The 24,724-nt window shown below is 38.1% G+C and overlaps 1 protein-coding gene across 6 annotated transcripts in view; it reads left to right on the top strand.

Moving 5' to 3' along the window:
• cadm1a (cell adhesion molecule 1a) overlaps positions 1 to 24,724 on the top strand; it is a 384,640-nt gene that overhangs the window by 299,997 nt on the left and 59,919 nt on the right. For all 6 annotated transcript variants that reach the window (XM_017419883.3, XM_017419886.3, XM_017419882.3 and 3 more), the window contains 3 exons: positions 3,462 to 3,620; positions 11,334 to 11,430; positions 17,015 to 17,187. In XM_017419883.3, coding sequence (XP_017275372.1) covers positions 3,462 to 3,620; positions 11,334 to 11,430; positions 17,015 to 17,187 — 429 coding nt within the window. The remainder of the gene's footprint in view (positions 1 to 3,461; positions 3,621 to 11,333; positions 11,431 to 17,014; positions 17,188 to 24,724) is intronic.

Here is a 24,724-nt window from a genome sequence, read left to right as displayed (position 1 = left end):
TGTTTGGCAATTAATCAAATTCAACTTGTCAGTACTAAAATCTCATTGTCAGCATGGTGGTAGAGGGTTGATGATTTGGGCCCGTTTTGCAGCCACAAGAGCCTGGACACCTTGCAGATTCCTCCCTATTCCTCAGTATTCTAGTAATTTTAAACAAAGATCTTTATTCTAGATGACTGCCACAGCTAATCAGCCTTAGCAATCACAACAATAGGTATGGCTCATTTGTTTTTATAGATATTGAGCTAAAGTTTAGTGTGGTAGTAGCTGAGAGTCATCCCCAGCACGTAGTCTGAACACTAACCAGTCACACAAGATCTTTGGTTAACAGTTTTTCCTCTTACAAGGCCCAGGCAATATGCGTTCCTTCATGGAATGCTATTTTTATATACCACTGTTCAAAACATATTTCTGAACCATCGTCCCAATCTTACCAACACACACTTTTAGAGCGTTGTAGAGGTCAACGATTGCTAGTTTCTTGCCGCTAAAACCAGCTAATATCTTTCTATGAAGCCTATCAAAACATAATAAGGTCAAACTGTCAATCAGGAAAATTCCATTTAGATGAGAGATTCGCAATAATAAACACTAACCCTTTTTTTTAGAGAGATTTGCTACACAGGATACTGTTTGATACCATGAGCACACAGATGTAGCAAAGCTCCAGTTGCTTGTATGTGCCAATGCGTGGACAGAAGTTGAGGTAATTGCTTTGGTGGAGTATTTGTACATCTGCTCTAACGGGATGCTACACTGTGCATCACCCCTCTCTGCTCCTCCTGTTTTTTCCACAGAAGTCAGTGGGCACAGGGGTTTGTCAAACACTGTTTGGTTCACTCCGGAGCTCCATTGTCTCTGCTTGAGCAGATTAATATTTGATGCTGCACAGTTTGAGAACTCAGATGTCCATCTTTTGAAATTACTTTGTCTCCACTGCCTTTCCTGAGATTTGAGCACCAGTCAGGTTTGGTACCACACTGTGCACAGGAGGGTACTTTTATTTTATCTCTGCATAGCACAAATGGATGTAGAGTTAGCAGCTGCTTGCTGGTGATAAATTATCCCGTGTAGGAGGAGAGAAGTGACAGGTGGTCAACTGCTAAAGAACTTCCACCAGCTTACAGCTGTATTTTAACTTTGTCGGCCTCGTGTAGGATTTGGCCTGCAGAAATAGTTATTAGTGCAAAATTAGAAGAGGAAGGAATTCTTAAAGAGTGAAGATTTTTTTTTTTCTTTTTTTAAGCCAAAGACAGATGGTAGAAAAGGAAGGATAGGCAGGAAATAAGATGGCGGCTCATTCATCTTCTCAATAACCTTACAATTTATGCTAATTACACCTTATTATTAGATTCCTTTGTACTCAGTTCAAACCTGTAGACAAATTCCTATGGTTTTCAGAAATAGATTTTTGAATCATACTGCAGTTTTTTGCATCTTGAGATATTTTGATCTGAACAGACACTTTCAGTTCCTCTTTTTCTGATCTTTGCATGCATGCATCTGAAGCCTCTGGTGGATTTTATTTATGACAACCCGCTCCTTTACACTGTTTGCTTTCCTGGCATCCTAAAAGACAGCCATCACCATAGCAATGGCATCGCCCCAGTGGCTGAGCTGCAGCAGAGGGGTGGATGGAAAGTGCTGAAAGATGAACTGATAGATTCAAATGTTCACATTTGCACATTTCTCCTCCTGATCCAGCTTTTCTTTTAGCAAACTCATTCACCTTTTTTTCATTTGTTTTCTTAATAATACACAAACACACTTGTGCAAAGAACTCAGAGAAAGTAGGACAAAAGGATAAAAGTAATCAATCTTGCTTTGTGACTGTGATGTTCACATGCCCTGTCTGCACGTATCCCTCTTATTTTCTGGGAACACAGTGTCAGTGTGAAATTACAGATCAGCCACTCAGAGAAGGAGTATGCTTTGCAAGTATATGGTCAGGAAATGCTGGGAAAAAATACCCACACGATAAATCTGATGTCACAAAGCCTAATAATGAGTGATTTACAGTTATAGCCAAGGACGGCTAGCTATTTTTGGCTAATTCATCATATCTGACCTTTATCAAGGACGCTCTAATCACTTCCACCATAAATAAAAAAAAAAAAAAAATGATAGATGACATTATAGATATAGGGATCCGAAGTGACAGCAGGAAGAAAGAATACGAGAAGCTGTAGAAATATGAAGAGCGGAAAGGAAAGTCGAGTAGTCGTGTAAAGGGGAGGCCACAGTGGCCGTCGGAGCACTCAGGGATGTGACCTCCATGCAGGGAGAGAGACTCCAGCAAATTCCAAGAAAAAAAAACATAAGAGATCTTTGTCAAGAGGAGCACATATCAGAACAGCTTAGATTCTAAAAGAAAAAACCTGAAACCCCTGAGCTTGAAGTGCTGTCGCCCACGTGGGAGGCCAAAGTTTAAAAATATATACATACTTTATGCTCTGAATACCTTTATCAGCGGAAGGCACAGAACTCTGAGTTTCCACACTGTCTCTTACTGCCGAATCTCTGTTTACATTTTGGTCCGACCTTCATTAAGTCTGCTGATGAAGCAGAAAATGAGTTCTTTGATAACTGGATTTTTAACTCTGAAATGGGGAGAATATTGGTGTGATGGGATGCCTTTTTTTTCAAGTAAGGAAGGTCCTGGGGCGTCACTTATGAAACAGTGTGTGGGATCCATTCTTTTTCTAGGTGCACATTTCAAAGCTAAAAATGATGCTGTCCAAAAATGTGCTGTTTTATAAAAACAGACACAGCGAGTCACAATGTAACCCAGAGAGACGTTGCGTGGATCAGCGTCATTTAACGCCTGCCTTCAAAAATAAAAGGTCAAAGCAAATTAACACATGAACCTTCATGCATGGAAATGAGCTGACTTATCTAAGAATTTTAATAAGTCATAAAAAACATGAGGATAAAAAATAATTATACTAACAATGGGAGGACATTTTTCATCTAACAATGAATGTGAATATGTAAATTGTACTGGATCTTATTTCTTGTACTGTCAGCCTCCTGCTAGCTTGTTGTGAAACAGATAGAACAGAATTATTCATTCTGACCAAGAGTCCTGCCCAGAAAAGGTAGGCTTTTAAGCTAATCCTGCAGCACTCAAGAACTGCAGAGTTGTCTTGTTCATCCACAAGAAGACACCTTAGATGGATCGAGTTGGTTTAGATTTCCACAGAAAACCAATTAACCTCTCCCTGAATCACAGCACCTGTTAAATCCTGCCATCAATCCTTCATTTCTGCAGGTGTAGTTCTCCCAACAAGCTTCAAGGGTTTAAGTTTAGCTTCTTTGTTCCCATCTGGTAACTTCAGTCTGGATGTTCTTCAGCTTTCTGTCACCGTCCCAATCAGTTGGAAAACAGCGAAGTTCACCTTGTGTTGAGGGGTTGTACTGTACCCGTTTTGTTTAAATTACCTCGTGTTCATTCCTTACAGGAAAGCCCAGAGTTGAGTTGACCTACGACAAGATGTACACAGTAACCAGTCGGGTGGCGTTCACTGTCAATAAGGAGGATGATGGCGTGCCAATCATTTGCATCGTGGACCATCCTGCAGTCAAGGACTTTCGAGCACGCAAATTCCTGGAAGTGCAGTGTAAGTATCTCAGTTTTCTTCATCTAAAATCCTTTACAAACATAATTAATGTAACATTTCTGCCTTCAATGATCTGTTAAAGTGACCTTAATATGTCATTCAGATATAAGTCACTTTTACATTATTCTTTCTTTTTGTTTAAGCTCAAGGTATTTGCCATGTGCACAAGATTTTACTGCAGTTTTCTTGCCACAGTGTATGTTTTAATGACAATATTTCCTTGCTCTTTATGGTTGTGTAATGATAGATGGAGGCAGTTAAAAATTACGTAAGCTTGTTGAACTGGTGGTTTGACAAAAAAACTGTAATTTGCTTTTTATCCATAATGTTTTTATCCCACTAAGTGTACTGTACATGGTGTAAATTTTAGGATAATGCTTGTTTCCACTTCACCTTAGTGCACTTCCTGAATCACCACCTCTTTTCTCTCCACTTTATATGTTTTAAAGTGGAAAATGTTGGCTTCAGCTTAATACAAGTGAGGTGATCGAGTTTTCTCAACAGCTCAGGCATTGTGGAAAACATGCTAAGATGTTGCTGCTATTAATAAAAGAGAAAACAATGGTTTATGTAAATTTAAACATTATGCTTGCATCCTACCATGTTACTTGGTCCAACTCACAAAAACTACCATCAGCACTTTTATAAAAACATGATCGGACACCAGCATGATCATCTTTGATTAAATGAATGGAAGCTCATCCATATTTGAAAAGCTTTTAGTGTAAAATGAGGATAACTGAGATTGCTAGAATCTCTGGAAAATGTTTTCTGTAGCTTTTATAACAAAAGAAAATGGTTATATTTAGGTTCACAGATCTCAAGAACTAGTGAACAGATTTTAATGAAACTCTCAAAAAGATGGCCACCACAACCAAGATACCTTAGCAAACACAAAAATGGATGCAATTCACTCAGTAAAGAGCTAAAGCTGGCGTATTAGTAGCTGAGAGTACTCCTCAACACATTCTCTGAGCACAGATTGGATGAGATCTCTCAGTATCACAGGTGATCATGCATGTTTGCAAAGTTCGATCAAAGTGGTTATAACTCTGCATACGATGATTTTATTTTAAAAATCATCGTATGCAGAGTTCTGGCATGTATGGCAGCGGGCCATATACATTCCTTTAACAGTGCTAGGTCTTTAGATTCATTTATTTAGGAGGCAGGGACATCAAAAGAACTTTGAAAAAGAACTTGAATTCTTTCATTGTATCTTCAGGAATTCAGTCAGAGTTGACTCCAGATCTGGAGAAAATTAACATTTGGACGTGTTTTTTTGCTCATAAACCATAATATTTCATCTGATTTGCTCTCATTGCAAATGAAACTAGATATTTTTAAGGTGCCTAAAGAAACGTACTGTATCCGTCAGTAAAAGAAAGAGTGGCCAAATCAAAGGTTGGTGCATGCTGAGGAACATGAAAGAAAACAGAAAAGGAAAACTCTGGTGATCTTGGCAACAGAAAAAAAAAAGTCTAGAAGTCTACAAAGGACAACACATGGTAAAGAAAAATGTCTTCACAGCATCTGGCCAAGTAAAGAACACTCTGCAGGAGGTGGCATTTCAAACCCAAACTTACCGTAAAAAAAAAAAAAAACTATACAGAGAATCCAGTACAAGGTGCAAACATTTTATAAACCTCAAAGGCTATATTAGACTCCACCAAAAACCATCAGAAAGAAGAGATTCATTAAATATAATTTATGACAGATCAAGCTAAGTTTTACTTGTGCCAGAATGATAGAAATAAAAGAAATATGGAGACACTTTGGAACGGCTCATAATCCAGATCATACATCATCTCTGAAACATGTGATGGCATGGTCACGCATGAACGCTAATGGCACTGGGTCACTCCTTTTTATTGATGATGTGACAGAAGACAAAAGCAAATGAAGAAGAACACGGGCATTACCCTAGCAACGCTGCAACACTACATTAACTTTCCTTGTTTCAACTAATTGGAATCTCAGGCTTTTGTAATGTGGAGTTTTGGATCTTTTTTTCCTAATGCAAAATTCTAACCTTTATTATTTTGATGTCTCTGTAACCTTATGTTTTTTGCCCTCTGGCATGTCCTATCATTCTGTTTAAAAATGAAATTTGCTCTGTAGCTATCTGACCTTTCCCTGTGAACGCAAGAGGAAGAGATCAGTGCATCTACAGAGGCAGAATGGCATTTTGCTGGCGTCTGATAACAGGGAGCTCACATAGACCACCGACTCAGAGCCTCACAGTGCTTCAAGCAGGGGCTCCTGCTGCCATGCTTTCTGCACACTGTAATGTGCAACAAACAAGCACAGCCAGTGCTGGACTCTCTTTGAACTAAATAACACAGCCGAAATGTGCTGAAGAAAGTTTTCAATTTGTTTTGAATATATCTGAGCGGTTTGCCTAAAATATATCTGTAATGATCTGTGCAAAGTGCAATGCAGCTTGAATAAAAACACATAAAACAAATGATCAAAAGCAAATTAGAAAACCATCTTCACTTACACTGAACCACTTTCCTAGCAGCTCAAGTGACATCTATATTAGCTGTTTTACATCAGGTATCATTTTTGCATGAGGTAGTTGTTTACATTGTGGTTGTTTTCTCAATGAAACAACGTTTGTGTTGCTACACCTAATGGTAAAAACAGAGGCTGCTAAAGGTAGAATGTCAACGCGCTGAGATTGTTGGAGACTAGTTGGCGACTCAAAGTTACGGGAAAATTGAGAGGAAAAAAAGTCACACTTTCTGATTCTTGGTGTTTGTGACCAGCAAGCTGTGTGGACATCTTTTGATCAACAGCTGCCCACACATTTATGATTTAATCTACATGAGCACTTCATAGATAGATAGATAGATAGATAGATAGATAGATAGACTTTATTGTCATTGCATAAAACAACAAAACTTCAGACCCGCTCTGATTTGTGCCACATCCACAGCAATCATACAACAGGCGGTTTTGGACCAGTTTTTTTCTAATGCTTAATATTTATCATCAGCTTGGTTTTTAGACCTGGAAATTGGCCCCAGATGTTTTTTGAGAGAAGAGCTCCCATACAGGTGTCAAAATACAACTCTAGTGATCTAGAAGCTAAATTGAAAAGGGTTTGGAGAGAAAGTTTGCTGCATATTTTGAACATGTTCAAATTTAGGCCACAAGGCTGCGACCGTCTTTGTAAAGTCTCCATTGACTCTAAAATTGGCATCAAACCTTCTGGGTTTTACCATAAATCAACCTAAATCTTGAGTTTTAAGTTTTGTAAGGAATGAGAAATAAAAGATGTATTTGAATTTAATTTAATTTTACTTTATTTGTGTGTGTTTTTTGTTTATCTGCGTGTCTGTTTGTCCTGGCAATTTGTGAGTGGGAATAAGTGCATTGGGTGGGGAAGAACTTGCCAAAAAAAGACCATTGTCAGGGAACACTGTAATCAAATAAAGCTCTAATGGTTATGTGTATAAGCAAAGCAAGCTGCTGGATTTGCTGCCTGGTTGGTTTTCCTTTAAGGTCATCTGGCTGCGGGGAGATGGATAGTGCCATCTTGAGTGCTTATGAGGTGAGGCGAACACAATAAAGCAAATAATTCAGTTAGCATAATGATAACGGCCTTCTTGCATACAGTAGACAGTATTTCACTGAAGTGGCAGTGTGCGGATCTGGCAGTGAGGCGTGTTTTCTCATCACACACAGACACGAAAGGTTCACCATAACTACTAGAGGCTATCAAAACATCCTAGAGATGCCTGGCGTCCTTCATGTTTATAGCTCGGAGATGACAAGGTCAGATGACACAGTGAGTGCAGGAAAAGTTGCAGGATGCCATGTAGTGCCTAAAGTGGAAATAAAGCCAAAGGGCTGCTATCTAAAGCCAGGCATGCCCACTGAGCAGAAGACCTGGCTGTTTGCCCATCTGCTGTCTATCACCAGAACTGAAAGCCAGCCACTGACAGGGTGTGATTTAGACAGATGGACGCCCAGACACGTGTTGTTTATAGCCAAGAAGGTCGGATGGCCGTGTGGAACTTTACTGCCGGCTTTGAAATTATAACTCAGGCTTGATCTCTCTGTCTACAGGCTGATTAAAAATGCAACCACCAAATAGTACATTTAGGCAATAAAACTGTAAAAAAGAACAAGAATAATTTACATCACAAATGGAAAACTGTAATTGCACTTTCCCTAGAAATAATTTTAACGCCATTTATTGTTCAGATCTTAAGACAAAACATGTTGACTTACACCAGTCTTTATCTTAAAGTATCCTCAAGATAAATACTGGTGGTGAAGATTATAATTTTTTGATCCATTGTGAGGCAGACATGAATGATTCTGAACTTATTTAAAAATGCAAAAATTGATCATTCTTTATTGTTAATAACCTTTTATGGAGGAATCCAAACAGCAGAACTCTGGAGTGCAGATGTGCAGGGCTTGGACAGTTTAACTTCTATGAAATTAAAGGAAAAATGTCACTGACAAGAGCCAGACTACATATGCGAGTTGTGTACATGCTTCCACCTGTAGGAGGAGGAGGAGGAAGAAGAAGAAGAAGAAGAAGAAGAAGAAGAAGAAGAAACAGCTGGCGGTAGCTTCTCGCTGCCACTACAACGACAAATGTCATGTGACGACAGACACAGGAGAAGGGGCAGCCTAAGCGTCCATCAGAGAATCAGACATTTTAAATAGGACTGATATGAACTGTTGAGTGAGGACCTGCAGCGAATTAGTGACGACATCAGAGAATGAGTCCTTACAGACATCATGACGGTGGTGCACTTTTAGAAAACACAGAAAATGTACGTCTGAGCTGTGTATGACTGAGTGAATTTAAAGATGAATTCAGTGAAGCTGTATCAAATAAGTGCAAAGGCAGTTGTTGGTTAAAGTATGTGTTTGGATATATTAATAGTTTTGTGAAATAAATAGGCTAAATAAATACACAAACAGCCAAAACAGTCCCGAAGCATAATTCTTAAACTCAAACTGTCTTTTTTCAGTCATGTTTCTTTGTTTCTTTCCCCATAAAAACATTTAGACGATGGCAACATGGTTCTCCATCCTCTTTTCAGGTGTATATATCTCTTTCAGCTGGTAATCTGTGTCACTTTCCAGTTGTCATGCTGCTACTAACTGAGGACTATCAAGGGAGCAACATGTTCACCTAACTCTGAAAAGGCAAAGCGAGTTATGAAGTTTATTCCAACTTTTATTGCGAAGGATTGGTGGCCACATTCAGTCGTTGAGAACCAGGGCTTGTGTGTTGTTTTGCACCATTTGGAGAGACAGTACAATATGATTATTCTATGCTGAAGATACTAACATCTAGCCCCACATAGAACCAGAAACAAAGTCGTAGAAACACTGAAGAAGGCAGGTAAATTAATCATGGGCATCCATTACCACATGCTTATACCACAGTACTCCACATTTTAACTCCTTTTTTATTGTTCATTTAGTTCCCAAAATCTTGTTTGAATGAAAGCTCTTTTATACTGCAGTGTAAATATTTTTTTTTGGTTTAGGTCTGAGAGATCCTATGCTCAGGATTTTGTTTGAAGTGTGATTACAGATGCATCGATAATCATTTTATAATCACATCACAGCCCTCTGAATCCTAATTGGATTGTGAAGTGTGGAAAGATTCCCACCTCTAATAAAGAGAATAGGAAGTCATGATATTTGGATTGATTTCATCAGTTATTTTTCTTTTTTTGGGATAGATTTTTGTGCCGGAGCTATACAGTATCATTAGGGCTAAAGGAACGGGTATAAAAGTTTTAAAGTCAGAGTAGAGCATTGGTTATGTTTGTTTGGTTTAGGGCAAGATGGAATTCAATTCTCAGTCCCAAATCATAAAATAAATAAAATATTATTTGGTCTGGAAAGATGGAAACAAGAAGCTTTAGTAAAACCAGCAACAATCAATTGAATGGAAATGATAAAAACACCACGACTGGAAAGATTTGCTCTGCAGGAACTGTCAAAGCGTCCCCCTGGTTTGTCAGAACGACACACATTTCCTGTCCTGCTGCCTTAGCTCTTGAGCAGTGTCTTCTTTATCGTGTTGGAACTTTATTTGGTAACCTTTTATTTTGTGGAGCTGCGTGTGGTGCTGTCCACTTACCATTCCATGAAGCTTTAGGCTGTGTTTTGGTGCTGGGTTTACTTGAAATTCCTCCATCAATAAAGAAGCACTGCCGCTGGAGTTTGAAATGTAGCTATTGAAGAGCAGGCTACGGTTGAGAGAGTAGCGAGAGGAGAGGAATAATGCCTTGAATGTAATTTATTGTTTATGTCAAGTCAACTCCACAGAGACGGCGCTTGTGCAGCATGTAGCTTTGTTCGTTTGTCAATAAAGTTACCTTTCAGCTGCATAAAATTGACCGCCTCTCTCTCAAATTCTCCTAAAGCGAGTCATGGATGTTGTTCTGATTGTTGCATCTTTTGTTGTTTTTAATCCCCAACCCTTTTGGGAACTTGCCTTCACACTGCTTTTCCCCCTAAAGTCTCTTAAAGCAGCAGCTATTTCAGATGCTTGATCCAGACATTTTAACCATCGATAAATGTTCTCTGTCTACTGGCATTTCCCTGTTCGGCTTTAAACTTTCCACTGTGATCCCGCAACAGGAGATGAAAATGCCAAATGTCAACAGTCTGTTATGCTTGGAGGTGCTTCCTCCTCTCATGCGCCTCTTATTCAAGGGATTTCCCAGGAGTGTATTCTCCATCCCCTTTTATTTATGATACATGTTAACCCTGAATGAAGTCATACTGGCTTTCACTGCTGCGTGTGCAAATATTTGCCCCAAAACAGTTTATGCTTTAGTTTGTCTTCTTCCAGGCAAGCCATTAACCAGATCTGAAAAAACGTCTTAAACTTTAAAATTAGAAATTTCACCCATGATCTTGCAGGAACTGCTAATCTCTTCTCTCGACTGGTTCGCTGGTTTTATGTACAGATTTGTCTTTTGACTCGGAAAACACGAAGGTGATTTTGTTTTTCTTTGTCTCAGTGAAATGTTTAACTAAGAGTGGGTTTAACCCTTTAAAATTCAAAGTTTTATCTTCTCTAAACATTTGGTCTTGTTTAAACACGTCAGTCTCAGAACCAACACATAATGTAGCAGCCAAGCTTTTAACACATTGTAAGTATAAACAACAACATCAGCCGATAACGCTGCCCTTCACTGAAGGTTTGGACGTTTAGATGCTGCAGCTCAGATCCAGTCTTGGAGTGATCAGATTTTTATATTCTGCCATTTATAGTAAGATTGATGAATAAACTTTCCTCTAAGAGGAAGCATTTGAAATACAGCAAAATCAAATATAGATAACTATAACAGAGTAAGGAGTAGTTTTAGCTAATAGTATGGTTGGTATAACTAGGAGCGGTGAGTCAGTCCTCATTGACTCGACTCACAGCTTAAACATTTCATCACATCACACAGACAGAAACCAAATCACTACACTTGATTGATAAAAGCTGTGCAGATTTGGATAGTAAAACTATTAATTAGAAGCTGCAATAATCAACTTTTAAAGTGTCGTATTTTGTAGTTTATCCAGAATGTTGCATTTTCTACCTTAAGTCAGTTTTTGCTGCAAATCTGTTTCACTAAATCCTGACAAGCATATATTTTGTCTCTTTGCTTGGGTTTTGCCACGGTTTCATTCTTTCTTTCTTTTTTTTTTTTCTTCTTATCTTTTCAGACAAACCAGAAGTCAAAATCGTGGTGGAATTTCCTCAGGGTTTGACGAGGGAAGGAGAGAACCTGGAGCTGACATGTCAAGCCAAAGGCAAACCTCAGTAAGACTCACTCAGACACAATTTACTTATTTCCTTTTTTGCTTTTGAGAAGAGATGAATGTTTGCATTAAAAGCAACGTTAGTACACACAACAAACAGATAAGTGAGCAGATTCTATCCCACTCGTCTTTTCTTCCAACACAATGGTAGCAAAATGTGTATCTTTGACTATTCTTAATGTAAAAATAAATGTATAAAACTCAAGTTTGTGTAGATTCTCAGTTATCTAGAACATGGCAAAGGTGAAGTGAAGCACCTCACTGCAGTTTAAAAGCTTGGAGCTTCTCACTTTTTATTTGAATTGAAAAAACTTCTTGGATGAGAAGCGGCTAACAGAAAAGAAGTCCAGCTGCCGTGTTTTTAAACCAATAGGATATATAAAATAAATGTATTTAAAGAGATGTTTCAATAAATTTGAGTCACTTCCAAAAGTAGGAAAGAAAAAAAAATCTCCTTCATTCCCAAAGTAGGATCCAAGAGACATTTTTTTTCAATTTTCTATTAATCAAATATAAAATCTCACCTGAACTTTTTCTAAAAAGCTTCTGTTTTATAAGAATATTTGACCCAGGACTGACCACCTAAATCAATCCTGCTGTCCATCACACTTCTTAACTAACATAACATTAGATAATTTATCTTAGATTAGCTTCTTAAGATTATATTAGTGTCCGTTTACCTCTACTGAAATGTAATTTTTGTTTGATAGTGTTGATAAATGCTGTAAAACAATAAATATATTGATAGCATATCCTTGTTTTCAGTAGTTTTATCACCTCAGGGTGCATAATCTGACTCAACCCCAGCATCTCCTCATATCGGGTCAGATTTAAAGCCTTTTTTTACTCTGTCTTGTTGTTTGGCTGCATCTGCGTGAAGTCATGTAGAGTTTTGGACTAAAGTTAATGTAACTGGACTCCAGTTTTGCCACAGTTCATTTAAGTATCTCTAATAATTTCAGGTTTTCAATTATTACTTAACTGAATGAACGACAATTATGTTTTTCATTACTTCCTCAAAAGAAATTGGAAAACATACGAAGAATTGGAAAAAAATTATTAGACCTGCTATGGGATATTTTAAGCACAAGTCTATTATATGATACCTGAGAAAGAGACCAAGAGCACAGTGGGATATTAATAAGAGTGAAGAGAGTTCTGCCAGAAAATGTTGGTAAGTTGTTGTTTTTTTTAGTGGAGTCAAACACTCTGAAGGTGAGTTTGTTGAGCTTAAGGTGCACAAATGAAGTCAGTTTTGTGATTAAACAATTTCTCGTACCTGCAGCTGAGCACTGAAATGTCTTTTTTTTTCCTCCTTGTGTTGAAAACTTCCAGAGGCTTTTATTAGTGCTAATCAATCCTTTGAAACGTCTGCCCCTTTCGTCTGAAAGCTCTTGCCTGTCGCTCATTAGGCAACTATTCCATATGTATCATTTGCGAACACAGATGTTGGTTTGTTTGGATGACAGGTCTTTGTGATACGAGATGTAATGGGGTGCAAATGAAGCTATTAGAATGATACAGAGTTGTGTAAAGGACTGAGAGCCTCCGGCAGGAACCCTGCTGAACTATCCAAACATCAATATTGTTGGCAGTGTTTGTATCAATCATATTAATTTGTTGACAAGACAGTTTAGATTTGAACAGAACAAAACAATCATCAGATGACACCAGAGTTATGAAATTACATTGCTTTAATGTGACCGGGGGGCATTTTGTTTTGTTACGAAGAGAAATGGAATACTGAGGCAACAAATAAGCCTCTCAAAGAAAAAGGCCTGAGATAATTAAGAATGGAAAAAGAAAGATTTTCTAATAAATGAGTCATTTTGGATTGTTAAACAACAAAAATATAAACAAAGTTTTGTTCACTGAGTTTTCACTGATTATGGCCTTAGCTTAAAAACAATCATAAGAATGCATTTTGATTTACTGAAAAGTTCACCTTCATTATTAAAATCAGTTTATCAGTGGCTGGAGTAAGCTTAGACACTATTTACTCTTGGACTAAACACTTCTTAGGAACTCTTCTTACTCTCAAAAATTATGCACTTTTGCAATTTATGCATAAAATGTAGGCCATTTTTGTCTTCTTTCCACCAGATGTCCCTCTTTGCGACCGGAATTACGGTTTTCTCTCAAAGGACCCCAAAAGTGCAAACACCCGAACTCCCATTCACTTCCATCACATTAGATCTTAACTTTTTTAATCTTTGAACCTGGAAGGGAAGAGTTTTGTTAACATATTATATCTCCAACACACAACACTGAAAAAAACCCCAGGTCATAGGTCAAGCCACCAGCAGACTTTGTCACTCACGGTCCAAGATATTTATATTTGTATTTATATATATCACTTACAGATTTTGCACAACAGTTGTTGTTTGAGGCCTAATTTCTAGTCTGCATTTCTGTCTGCCTGCCTGAAGGATGGAGAGCTGCTTCCACAAAATTGCTAAAATGTTGGCTAAGAAGAATTTCAGGCTGCATTGAAATCCTTCATGACTTCTTCTGAAATTTCCTATTTTACCGTTTCAACTTCTTGGTACGGTAAAACAAGGAACTAAATATTCACTCGTGACACAAGCCATTAATTTGAGCCTAAACTTAAAATGCCTCTATTCCATTCTAATTTAAAACCTAATCTTAACCATAAATCGGAACCAATCCCGACCTGTCAACCTCACTTTGCAGGAGATATCTTCATTCTTAGATTCTAACACTCTATTTGATCTCCGGGAGACAGATATACAAGAACACACAAACACAATCAGATCAAAACACTGTGTACCTGCTAACCTCTCCCCACCAGCCGCCCCCCCAGTTTTCAAACTTGGCATAGAGACAAGCTTGCTCCCCGTATTCATTTTATAAAGATGAAAACACAATCAATACAGTGAGCCGGGAATTGGAAGTCATTTTCATTAGAGCTGCTGAGAGTTGTGTAGTCATTACCAGCAGATAGCAGAGAGGGCCCCGGCTGCAGGCAGCCATTTGTATTCTAGACACCTGCCCTTCCTCTCTCCTTGCATCCCCATCTTACCTCTTTGGTCTATCTCTGTCTATATTCCTTCTCTAAATTCATTTTTCCCTTCTTACAGCATCTAGTCCACCTATAGAACTTCTTTTTCATATTTTATGTCTTCCTCTCCATCTTAAGAAAGATCTTTTTATATTTATTGTTTGTTTACTTTTCACAGCTTCTGGAGAGCACTCGCAATAGTCGTGGTGCGTTTTCTTTTTAAGCTGTCCACCACAGCCATTAAACACACTTGTGGTTTATTTGTTTTGCTCTTGAGCTTCAACTGCTATTCTTTTTCTTATTTTTTCCTGTTGTATATTTCACCTCATCTTTTTATTCCCATCTTCTATTTGCTTGCTTGATCCACACAGAAAGGTTTCAGAAAGATGGGGGAAAAAAAACAAAAAACTTTAAAGCACCGCAACAAAAAAACAGCAAGAGAGACCATCAGCACACGCTCAGGGGAAATAACAGTAGCTGGCAGTGGTCGTTGGAGGCTGCCGCAGCCAAATAGAGGTGTTTTGTCTGTCTTTTTTTCCTAACCCTCTGTGACTCTGGACACTTGGTGCTCATTGTCATAAAAATGGAATATGCCACCCTCAGTCGAAGTAGAAAAGAGAACAAAGACAGATGCTTAGTGGGCAGCAACCAACGCAAAAACTTCACAAGCAAGTAGAAAATCGTATAAGCTGAAAATTCCAAATCAAAGATGTGACCTTATTACCTCTAAAATGTACATACAGAGGTAAGGAAGACATTTTACTAATGCAATACATACTAATATATATAAGAATTATCCTAAATTATGTAGAAATATGTTTCTAAATGTGCACTAAGTTGCAAATGATGTACTTCAGCCACTAAAACAGATTTACCGTACTGCAGATTTAAGTGCGTTAGTAAGTGTGCTCAGAAATTTAAAGATTTGTTCTTCAAATAGGCTGCGCCTTACAACTAAGAGCTCATATTAATACAGCTTTGGATCAGGTGTCACGAACAGTTCATTTGTAAAAACCAAGATGTATTGTTAGTTTAAAAAAAGCGATTTTGTTTGATGCTGACTCCACTATAAGAGCTAGAGTCAATGCCAACCAATTGCCAAAGATCAGAAGCATTTTTTGTTTTTACAAATCTTCTGAGGGTACTTTACATAGTAAGGTCAAAACCTTTTGATATGACAAAGATAAAATCATCAATTCCTTTTGGATCATGCTCTTGGCAACAGCAGAAAGGGAGAAAAAAAACCTCTTTTAACTGGAGGAAACAAGACTCAGCAGAGCAGCCTTCTGCCTGGACTGGTGTGGGTCAAAGAACTGCAAGAGAAAAAGAAATAATAAATGGTGTGCAAGTTGTTTGGATCAGCAGCTGCAGATAAGTAACATGTAGCTCTGGAGCCAGGGATGCCTTCAGAGAGGAAAAAGAGAACAGAGAGAAAGAGTAACTAACAAACTCCAAGATGGAGACCCACAGAGCTCGTGACATGGTCACATCAGTGCATGGACAATGAAAGCAGGACAGCAGAGGACAGAGTCTTGGCCTATAGCATAACTAAGATTGTTTGGGGCCACCTGAGCCAAGACTGAGTACTATGAAAAAGAAAAGTTTGAAGCCTTATCTTGAGGGTGTCTACTTCTTGTAGGAGCAGCCTTCTAACTCTGCCTCCCATTTTTTTTTTTTTTTTTTTAGAGACTGAAGGAAACAGCAGCAAGCCTGTAGAGAAAACAGCTCTGTGGAGATAATATGCTCCTAATGACACAAAGTTTGCGCTACAAGGTTGTTTTGTGTTCTTTGGATCAGGTGTTACTTGCTGCAGACATTTAAATGTATATTAGGAGTCACAAAGTTTAAGCTCTAACAGTATTGAATTTTGACCAGGGATATCCTGAAATGACAAGTACCAAACTGGAGTCCCGATAAAGACAATTTTTATTGATCGTATCAGTCGCTGATCTGATTGTTGATCTGCTGTTTGTGCTTTTATTTCAGCCACGCCGTAATATGGAAGCTGTTGTGATTTAAAGTGCCAAACTACCTGCGTTATTCAAGTATTTTAAAATAGAAAATGAGAGCAATTAAGTCGCTACTTATGTTTGTTCCTTCTTTATTATAATAAAAAACAACGTGAGTACAGGTTTTCTTTACTGCAGTGTGGAGCTACGGAGGTGTCATGAACATGATGGCAATGATTTAAGAACTTTATTGTATTCATGATGTGCAATCTGCAAATTTGTGTTGTGAAAAATGCAAGTAACATATTGAGATTCTGTATTTGTCTACCTTTAATCTTAAATGATTCCGATTTGCATTGGGGACAAAAAAAAATCTTGACCAAATGTCATTTTTATATCCAGCAGTTTTGTATCATGAGATGTGCTCGTCGTTATTTCTTGGTTCTTGTGGATATTTCACTTCTCATCCAAGTGGCTTTTTTTTGTTTGTTTGTTTGTTTGTTTTAGACTTAATCCCGTTGATTTCTGCTCAGGCACTTTGGAACACCGAAGACTCGGACGACAAAGTTTCTAAACCGACACACACTTTTTTTTTGTTTTTGTTCTAATTTCAGGCCGCAGCGAGTGAACTGGTTGAAAGTAGATGACGATGTACCATCCCATGCTGTTATAACTGGTGGCGATCTTTACATCGAAAATCTAAACAAGTCCTACAATGGGACCTACCGTTGTGTGGCGTCCAACCCGCTCGGGGAGTCGTATGACGACTACGTCCTATATGTCTATGGTAAGCTCTTCTGCCACTGAACCACGACAACCAACTATCCACATCTATCCCAATATCTGCTGATGTTGATAAACTGGTCAAAGTTTCTTTCTAGAATGCATTTTTATGTGTGAGAACATTCCCCAGCATTTTAAAAAGTCTCTAGCTCATTACTTAGTTTAAGCAAGTTCTCAAAGAGTCGAAATAAACCGCAGGATCATTTAAATGTAAAATACTGAGTGATTTGTAAGACCGGTAAGCTGTTAGCACAGGTGCTCATTTGTGGCACTTCTAGCATATTAAACAATCCACTGGCATAAATCAAGATGTGAAAAAAATAGCTTTAAAATAAGAAAACTGTTTCAGTTCTTCTTTGATAAATGATCAGACTGACTGATAACAATTAAACCACTTTTTCCCATCTCACAAGTTCCTGTAATTAACAAGGATTTTAATCTTAGCGAAAGAAGAAAACCATTTTTCTCCTTCTTGTTTCTCTTTAAGTTTGACTGCTTTAATGCTATCCATTCTTCATCTTTACACCAATTTTAAAAACTGGATTTCAAAAACAAATTCAGATTCTTGAGGGGGATAAAACAGATTAGAATAAATAAAAATGCTGTATGTTTCTGCAGCCTAAAGAAAAATGTGCAATAACGTTATTATTGAGATTTAGTTACTGAAAATGTCAATAAATAAATCGGTTTTAAACCATTCTAAATCTTGAGAAAACTTAATATATTCTTAGAGGAGCTAAGTTTGTGAACCTTTAAAAGTTTTCTTTATCTTTTCAAATGGCTTAAAACACCGTCAGATTTTTTTCATCTTGTTTTTCCGTCTTAAAAATAGACGTAGAACCAAGCTGAACAAATCTGGACAAAACATAATGTTGTTTATTGAGGGATATTCATTGTCGGATAACGTGAACCTTTGCTATCAGTTCCCATTGTTGCAACTTTGTGCAGTAATAACTGTGTTTTCAGTAACTGTTGATCAGTCGTGCACGGTAGCTTTGAAAAGTTTTTTGCTCGATACTCTGTAAACTCTGGGATGTTTTCTGGCTTGAATTCCCCCTCTTCAGTTCCTTCGACAACATTCAAACTGGATTAAGGTCAGGACTTTGACTTGAAAAAGGAACAAATTGATCTGTAGTCTGAAGAAGGGCGGTGTGCCCAAAACATCACACAAGAAAATAGAGCTTTTTACTGGAGCTGTCTTTTGGTGCACTGATCGATTTGTTCTCTTTTAATGTTTTTTTTTTTTTTTTTGGTCCAGCATTCTAGTGGATTTTTAGATGTGTGCCATTATTTTGTTTTTCTCTCACAGGATTTTGATTTGGCCATTTAAAAAAATTAGCTTTATTTTCTTTTAAATGTCCTTAAATTCCCCCTTTGGAGTCCACAGAGTTCAGAATTCTTTGTTCCGTCTAACGGCGAAGCTCAACAAAACAGGCCTAGACCATAATGATTGTCTCCCACAGATAGAACAGTATTTTTGTTAGACTTCATGGTGTTCATGTCTCCAAATGTAGAACCTCTCACTTTGTCTCAAATCTTTTAGAAACGTTTTTAAAATAAAATAAAATCCAGCAGTCTTCTGGTATGTCCACATGGTCTTTAGCAAACCATAAAAAGGCAGCAATTTTCTGTTTGGGGAGGCTTGGCTGACCTTTATTGCACGACAGGGTTGTTCGGAGTTCTGATTGACTTGGCAGACTCATGAACGGTAATATTAGACCATGTGTTAGTGACATTTCCTCGTACAGAAGTTTATCCAGAATAGCCTTGCTTGGAGTGATTGTTACTTATACACCACTCCTGAGAAGGCTGACACTTGACTGGTCTTGAGTTTTCTTCATGTGTCCCTAAAGTTTTGGGTTTGGAAATTGTGTCTAACCTAATAAACATCAACCTTTGACCATCAAGAAGGACCTCTTTTTCTGAGGTCCTTAGAAATTCTCCGGTATGAGCCTTGATTGTCACATGAAGTCATGATCAGAATCGAATCAGTCCTCGTTCTTTAAATAAAACAGCATCCACTCAGGCTTGATTGCTATCCTGCTGATTGAAATGTGACTCTAACGTCAATTTCAAACTAGCTGTTTACTCCCATGTTTCTCATCTTTCTTCGGTGACATAATCAGATGATGATTCAGATCATATCTGCGCAGTAATATAAAAGACTTTTAAACTTTTCAAGCACCACTTTCCCTCAGTGATGACTAATCGGTCATTTCTTTTGAGCACATCGGTCCAGTTTTAGATAAATCCTGCAACTGGCTCTGAGCATAATATTTTAAAATCCATTCTAGGAGCCTCTGAGGTCCCACCAGTGTAAAATTAAATGTAGCTGTTTTAGAAGTTAAGAGTAATAGACACTGACTGTGAGCCAAAAGAATTACCTTACTGCAAAATGTTGTTTTCTCCAAAGGTAAGCCTGACTTCACTGGCTCCAGTGAGTTATTGGATTTCATTTTTAATATACAAGTCCAGAGGCTGTATCATGCTTTTTTCCATTACATCCTAATGTAAGTCAAATTAGATTTATTTATAAATGCCTAAATTTCAAATTTGGATTGGGTTTTTTTGTATTATTTGCAGAACAAAACCACCAGCCAGGTAAGAAGAAACAACATATGTAGGGTTTTATTTTAGTTTAATTCTGTCAATACGATTGGTGTGTGTGAACTGTTGAGAACTGCAGCTCCCTTTCATAAACCTGAACTAATTATTTCACCTACGTCCACCTACTGCTGTGAGATTTTCCTCATTTCCATGACTTCGATGTTGATCTTGCATCCTGCACTCTTTCTCTGTCCTCATCGCATTATCTCAACGTGCTTTTTGTGCTGTTGATGCCAACAACATTTGCTCCCCGAGCTGTGCATTACACTCTAATGTGCTCATTTTCCCTGACCAGAATTACTTCCCAATCACTTTTGGTGGACCCTGAGCCTGCAGAGAAATTATTTAGCTGCTATTGTCAGAGGGAATTAGCAGAGTGAAAAGGGCTTCTTTTCACATGTCGGGTGTGGAGTTGAGAAGTTTAATGCCTGTCGGACACCAGCTGAATGAATGTTATTTACAGCAGGCTGATCTGCTGTGCTAATGATGTGTGCAATAAAACGACAGAGGTACCACCACAGATCAGGAAACGGCTCGCTGCCAACTTCTCTAATAAAGCTGTTGGTCTATGCTGAACATGTGGTGATGGGCTGTTCTTTGGGTAAACTTATCTTTTGCAGGAAGTAGGAAATAAAGCACCTTTGAAGCAAATATCTCTTTCTCTATCTAAACTAGAATTTGGCTTCATCCATTTTTTGACATTGCAAAACCTTTCTCAAATGATACACAATGTAATGGTGCAGTAAATAATTCTAATAGATTGCAATAATCAGTCAGTTGTGGGGTTTTTTTGTTTAAATAATGGTTGTATCTCACTGGTCTCCAACTCTTGGTGGCTCAAAATTGTGAGAAAATAGGCAAATTTTTTGTTGCAGTCCTATTGGATCCTGAACATTGAAAATCATGGCTTATTGTTGTGTGCAGTGCTTGTAAAATTGTACTCTAGGCTGTGGACTTTCTTTTGTTGCCCACATCATACCTGCCTCAGCTCACTCTGTTCCCACCTTGCCGGCTGCCCCCACGTTTATGATTTGAGCTACTGAAGTACACATTTGAAATGAAGATGGGGCAGATTTGGACTAGTTTTTAAATTATTATTATTGATCCTCTGTGATTAGACCAGGACATTGGTCTCAGATGTTTTCTGTCAGAGGAGAGCTTATTAGCAGGTGTCAGAACACATCTCTAGTGCTTTTGAGACAGATTGGAGAAACAAAATTCAGATGCGTTCAAAACGGGTTTATGACTATTTTGAAGGAAATTTGTTGCACTTTTTTTTTTTTGACCTGTTCAAAGCTCAAGCAACAAAAACTGCACACCACTGCGACTCATGCAAGAAATTTAAGAGCCCCTGCAAACATTTTGAGACATTTTGAAGACCTACAGTAGCAGTGAGATACTTCCTACAGGAGCAGCTGATCTGCCACTGTGGTGGAAGGTTGTGATGTGACAGATATGATTTTTTTTTATGCTGAAAAGTCGAAGTCATCACTTGCCCAACTAACAATATTATTTGTTAGTTTAAGGCAAGACTTATTTTAACTTATGATTGTGACGTGCTCCTAATAAACTGCTGTGAATTCACAAAAATCCTTTAATTATTTCAGTTTTTACTGTTAGCAACATCTCACGTCGCATCATTTAGATCCGTGTGTTTCTTCAGTTTCATTAAAGGCGAAATGATGTCCACAAAAATCTGATAACACCTAGAAATTTAACAGTTTGCTTAAAGTCTTTTTAGGCTTCTTCGTTTTTACGCAACACTATCTCTTGCCACATTTCAGAACATTTCATTCCCAGCTCCTATTTTGGCTCCAGCCAAAAAGTCGAACTGTAATGTGCCACCGTGTGAAGTAGATACAGTATAGTTGCAAAAATACAGAAACTAGTTGACTGGATGTAATGCAAACTACACAAAGTGGTGGATGTGCAAGTTTCGTGAACTGTCACACCGAGGACAATATCCTCCTCTGAGCTCATTATTACGGAGCTGGTAGCAGACGCCACGAGGCATCATTTTTAGTGTTCTTTATTTAACAGTGGAACAGTGAATCCTCTTAGCCCACCATTAGTTTGGCTGTGCTGCAACATAACAGATCGTAGCACTAGACTCCAAAATGACTCTCATTAATTCCTTTAAAAGCTGCTAACCCAGCACATGAGCCATAAGAGGGATTTATTGTCCTGTTTTTTTATCTTTCTGCCTCTGAGGGATGATGCATATAGAAAAAATGTATTTGCTATTTACAGTAGTATTAAATCTAAATGATTTAAGCATTCATAACAAAGAAAAACTCTTCATAAGACTTGTTCTGTCAGGTGTTTTAAAGACTTAAGTTATAAGGTACATTAGAAGGGACTATTAGAAGAAATACATTGTGAGCACCAGAGATGAAGTGTTTCCTCATTTTTTCCAGTGTCTTTTTTTGCCACTGGCAGCAATGTTTTCTCTGTTTGTGTATAATTTATATAGGCATAGAAAACACTTGTTAAAGCTGAGTGAGGCATTCAAAAATAGCTGTTATCATTTGCAATTTAAGAAAAGTTGTGCCTAAATTGATCATAAGTAGGATATACGTCTGTTTGTGTGCATGCAAATGACAGATTACAGGACAGATAAAAACATCAATAAGAGAAACAATTTTAGCAAGAGACCACCGTGTTTCTTAGTTTGTGTGAAGTTTGAATTTTGTAATATTAGTTGCAGGCGTTTTGAACCTCTCTCTCCTTCCAAACAACATGACCCCATGGTGAGGGCTGCAGGTTGCCCCTCTCTCACGCATCCACACGTCAACCTGGTGGGAGAAACACAAAGATAAACACTGTAATGCAACATGTGGGCAACTAAAAGCCTTCCACACACGCACAGAAAGAATAGCCACCATTAAAACCTCTGAAGACCTCCATCCTTTCAGAGCGCATCTTTTGATGACTTTGATGTGTCCGTGGGCCCCACACCACTAATGTCTACTGTAATTCAGCAGCAAATCGTGCCAAACATTCGCCTTGCTAATGGGAAGACAGGATGTTGGGGCTGAGCTGTCAGAAGCTGATTCTCACATTATTTTTTTTTAGACCTCCCTCCAACAGCAACCACACACACACACAAACATACCACCTGCTGCTCCTACACCATCAGCACCCCTGCAGTCAACCATTTACGTAAGCAGAATCTGTAAGGAGGGCATGTACATACACAACAACGTTCCCTTTGAACATCGGGGCTCAGAAGAGCGGCCCATGGGCCAAGGACAGACCCCTGGGACATTTAGTAAAGCCTGCAGGCGTTGCATAATATGCCCGTTTTAATCTACAGCTCATACCATACTGTGAAAGTGTAGGATCAGAGCTGTCACTCACTTTCTCTCTGATCTCATCAGCTCACAAAGTAGACCTGAAAAAAAAGTTTTAAAATAAAGCTTGAGTCAGAAATGTGATTGTATCCTCACTCAATAAATGAGCCTAAACATTTATATAGTTACTAATGTAAAATTAAAGGCCAAGCATCCCCCGACCCCTTTCATGTCATGAGATCAACTTATTTTGAGAAGTGATGGAGGTGTAACCGTCTCAGTCAAACCTTTGAAAGTAACATTATGCTCGATTTCATGAGATGTCATGCTCAGATTATGTGTGACTCTCAGCTACTACCACACCAATTTCAGCTCAGTTCCTGTAAAAGTGACTCAGTTGTAGCCATTTTTTGTGTTTGATGATATTGATTAGCTTTCGCAGCCTTCTCAAATTGGGTTAATCAGTTGTAGATATATACATTAAGTGATTATGTTCTGAAAATGTCATTAAAATCCGACAAGTGGTTCATGTGATATTTTGCTAATAGACAAACAGGGCTGACTGCAGTAGTTAATGCTAAAGTTTTAATCAGAGATCTTATGTAGCGTAAAGAGTAGCCCTTTGAGCATGTGTTGTGAATGACTCTCAGCTACTACCACACCAGATTTTAGCAGAATATCTGTAAAACTGACTACATTCAAGATGGCTGTGGCAGCCATCTTGAATTGAATTACTCTAAAGACTCATCAGTGCAAATGTCATTAAATTCATTTTTGATTGAAATAAAGTATTTTTATATTTTGGCTGCATTAACAAGTCATATTTATAAATGACAAAAGTAAAAGATTGAAAGGTTTGTCTAAAACTTATCTGCTCAAAAAGTCGCCCATTTTATGACTTTCAACAACCTCTGAAGCTCCAGCAACAGAGATAAATGACTCAGCCCAGTTCAATAACTCAGAGTGAGTTTGTGCAGTTTGTTTTATATGTACATACTGTATTTCCTCAGTAATCCACTGGCTCCTTAAACTGGAACTCAGTGATTTACACAGTGAAAATAAATTCGAGTGCAGTTCCCCATCTGTCAGAAAAATGTTGGCACTGGCTAAAAAGTAATGAATCATTTGGAGCTAATATTTTTCTTCCTGTTTTTGCTTTAACAAAGCCTGTTTTAATTTACCTTTTATTGTAAAATAATTTCATTAAAACAGCCAGCCTTGTGATTGGAAGAGATTAGACATCTTTTTGTATAAATTCATAAGTTAGAGTTTATTTGACTGATAGGCTGATTGTGAATTACAGAGAGCAATTCTGTGATTTGTGGGTAATGTTATCTTGTCGACCCAAACTTTATTAAAAAAAATTCACATTTCAAGCTCTGCTGACACCTGGTATGACACCAGATTCAGTTTCTCAAACAATAAGAATACTATAGACTGGAAAACTAATAGGTGTGGAGTGAGTCCAGGACCTGGACTACAACTGTCCCATTCCCTGCGTTGAGCCACTCCAAAACCAAACTTTGCTTTTCATTCATAAACCAAGCTTCCAGATCCTGGTGGAAGAGTGAAGAGGCAAAGAGTCCAAGCTGTTTGAGGTCCAGAGAGAAGTTCTAGTCAGTGATGGTTTGAGAAGGTGTG

This window comes from Kryptolebias marmoratus, linkage group LG13 (assembly GCF_001649575.2).
Source record: "Kryptolebias marmoratus isolate JLee-2015 linkage group LG13, ASM164957v2, whole genome shotgun sequence".
Lineage (NCBI taxonomy): Eukaryota > Metazoa > Chordata > Actinopteri > Cyprinodontiformes > Rivulidae > Kryptolebias > Kryptolebias marmoratus.
The sequence above is the reverse complement of the archived record's forward strand: the minus strand, read 5'-3'. Positions and strand labels throughout refer to the sequence as shown.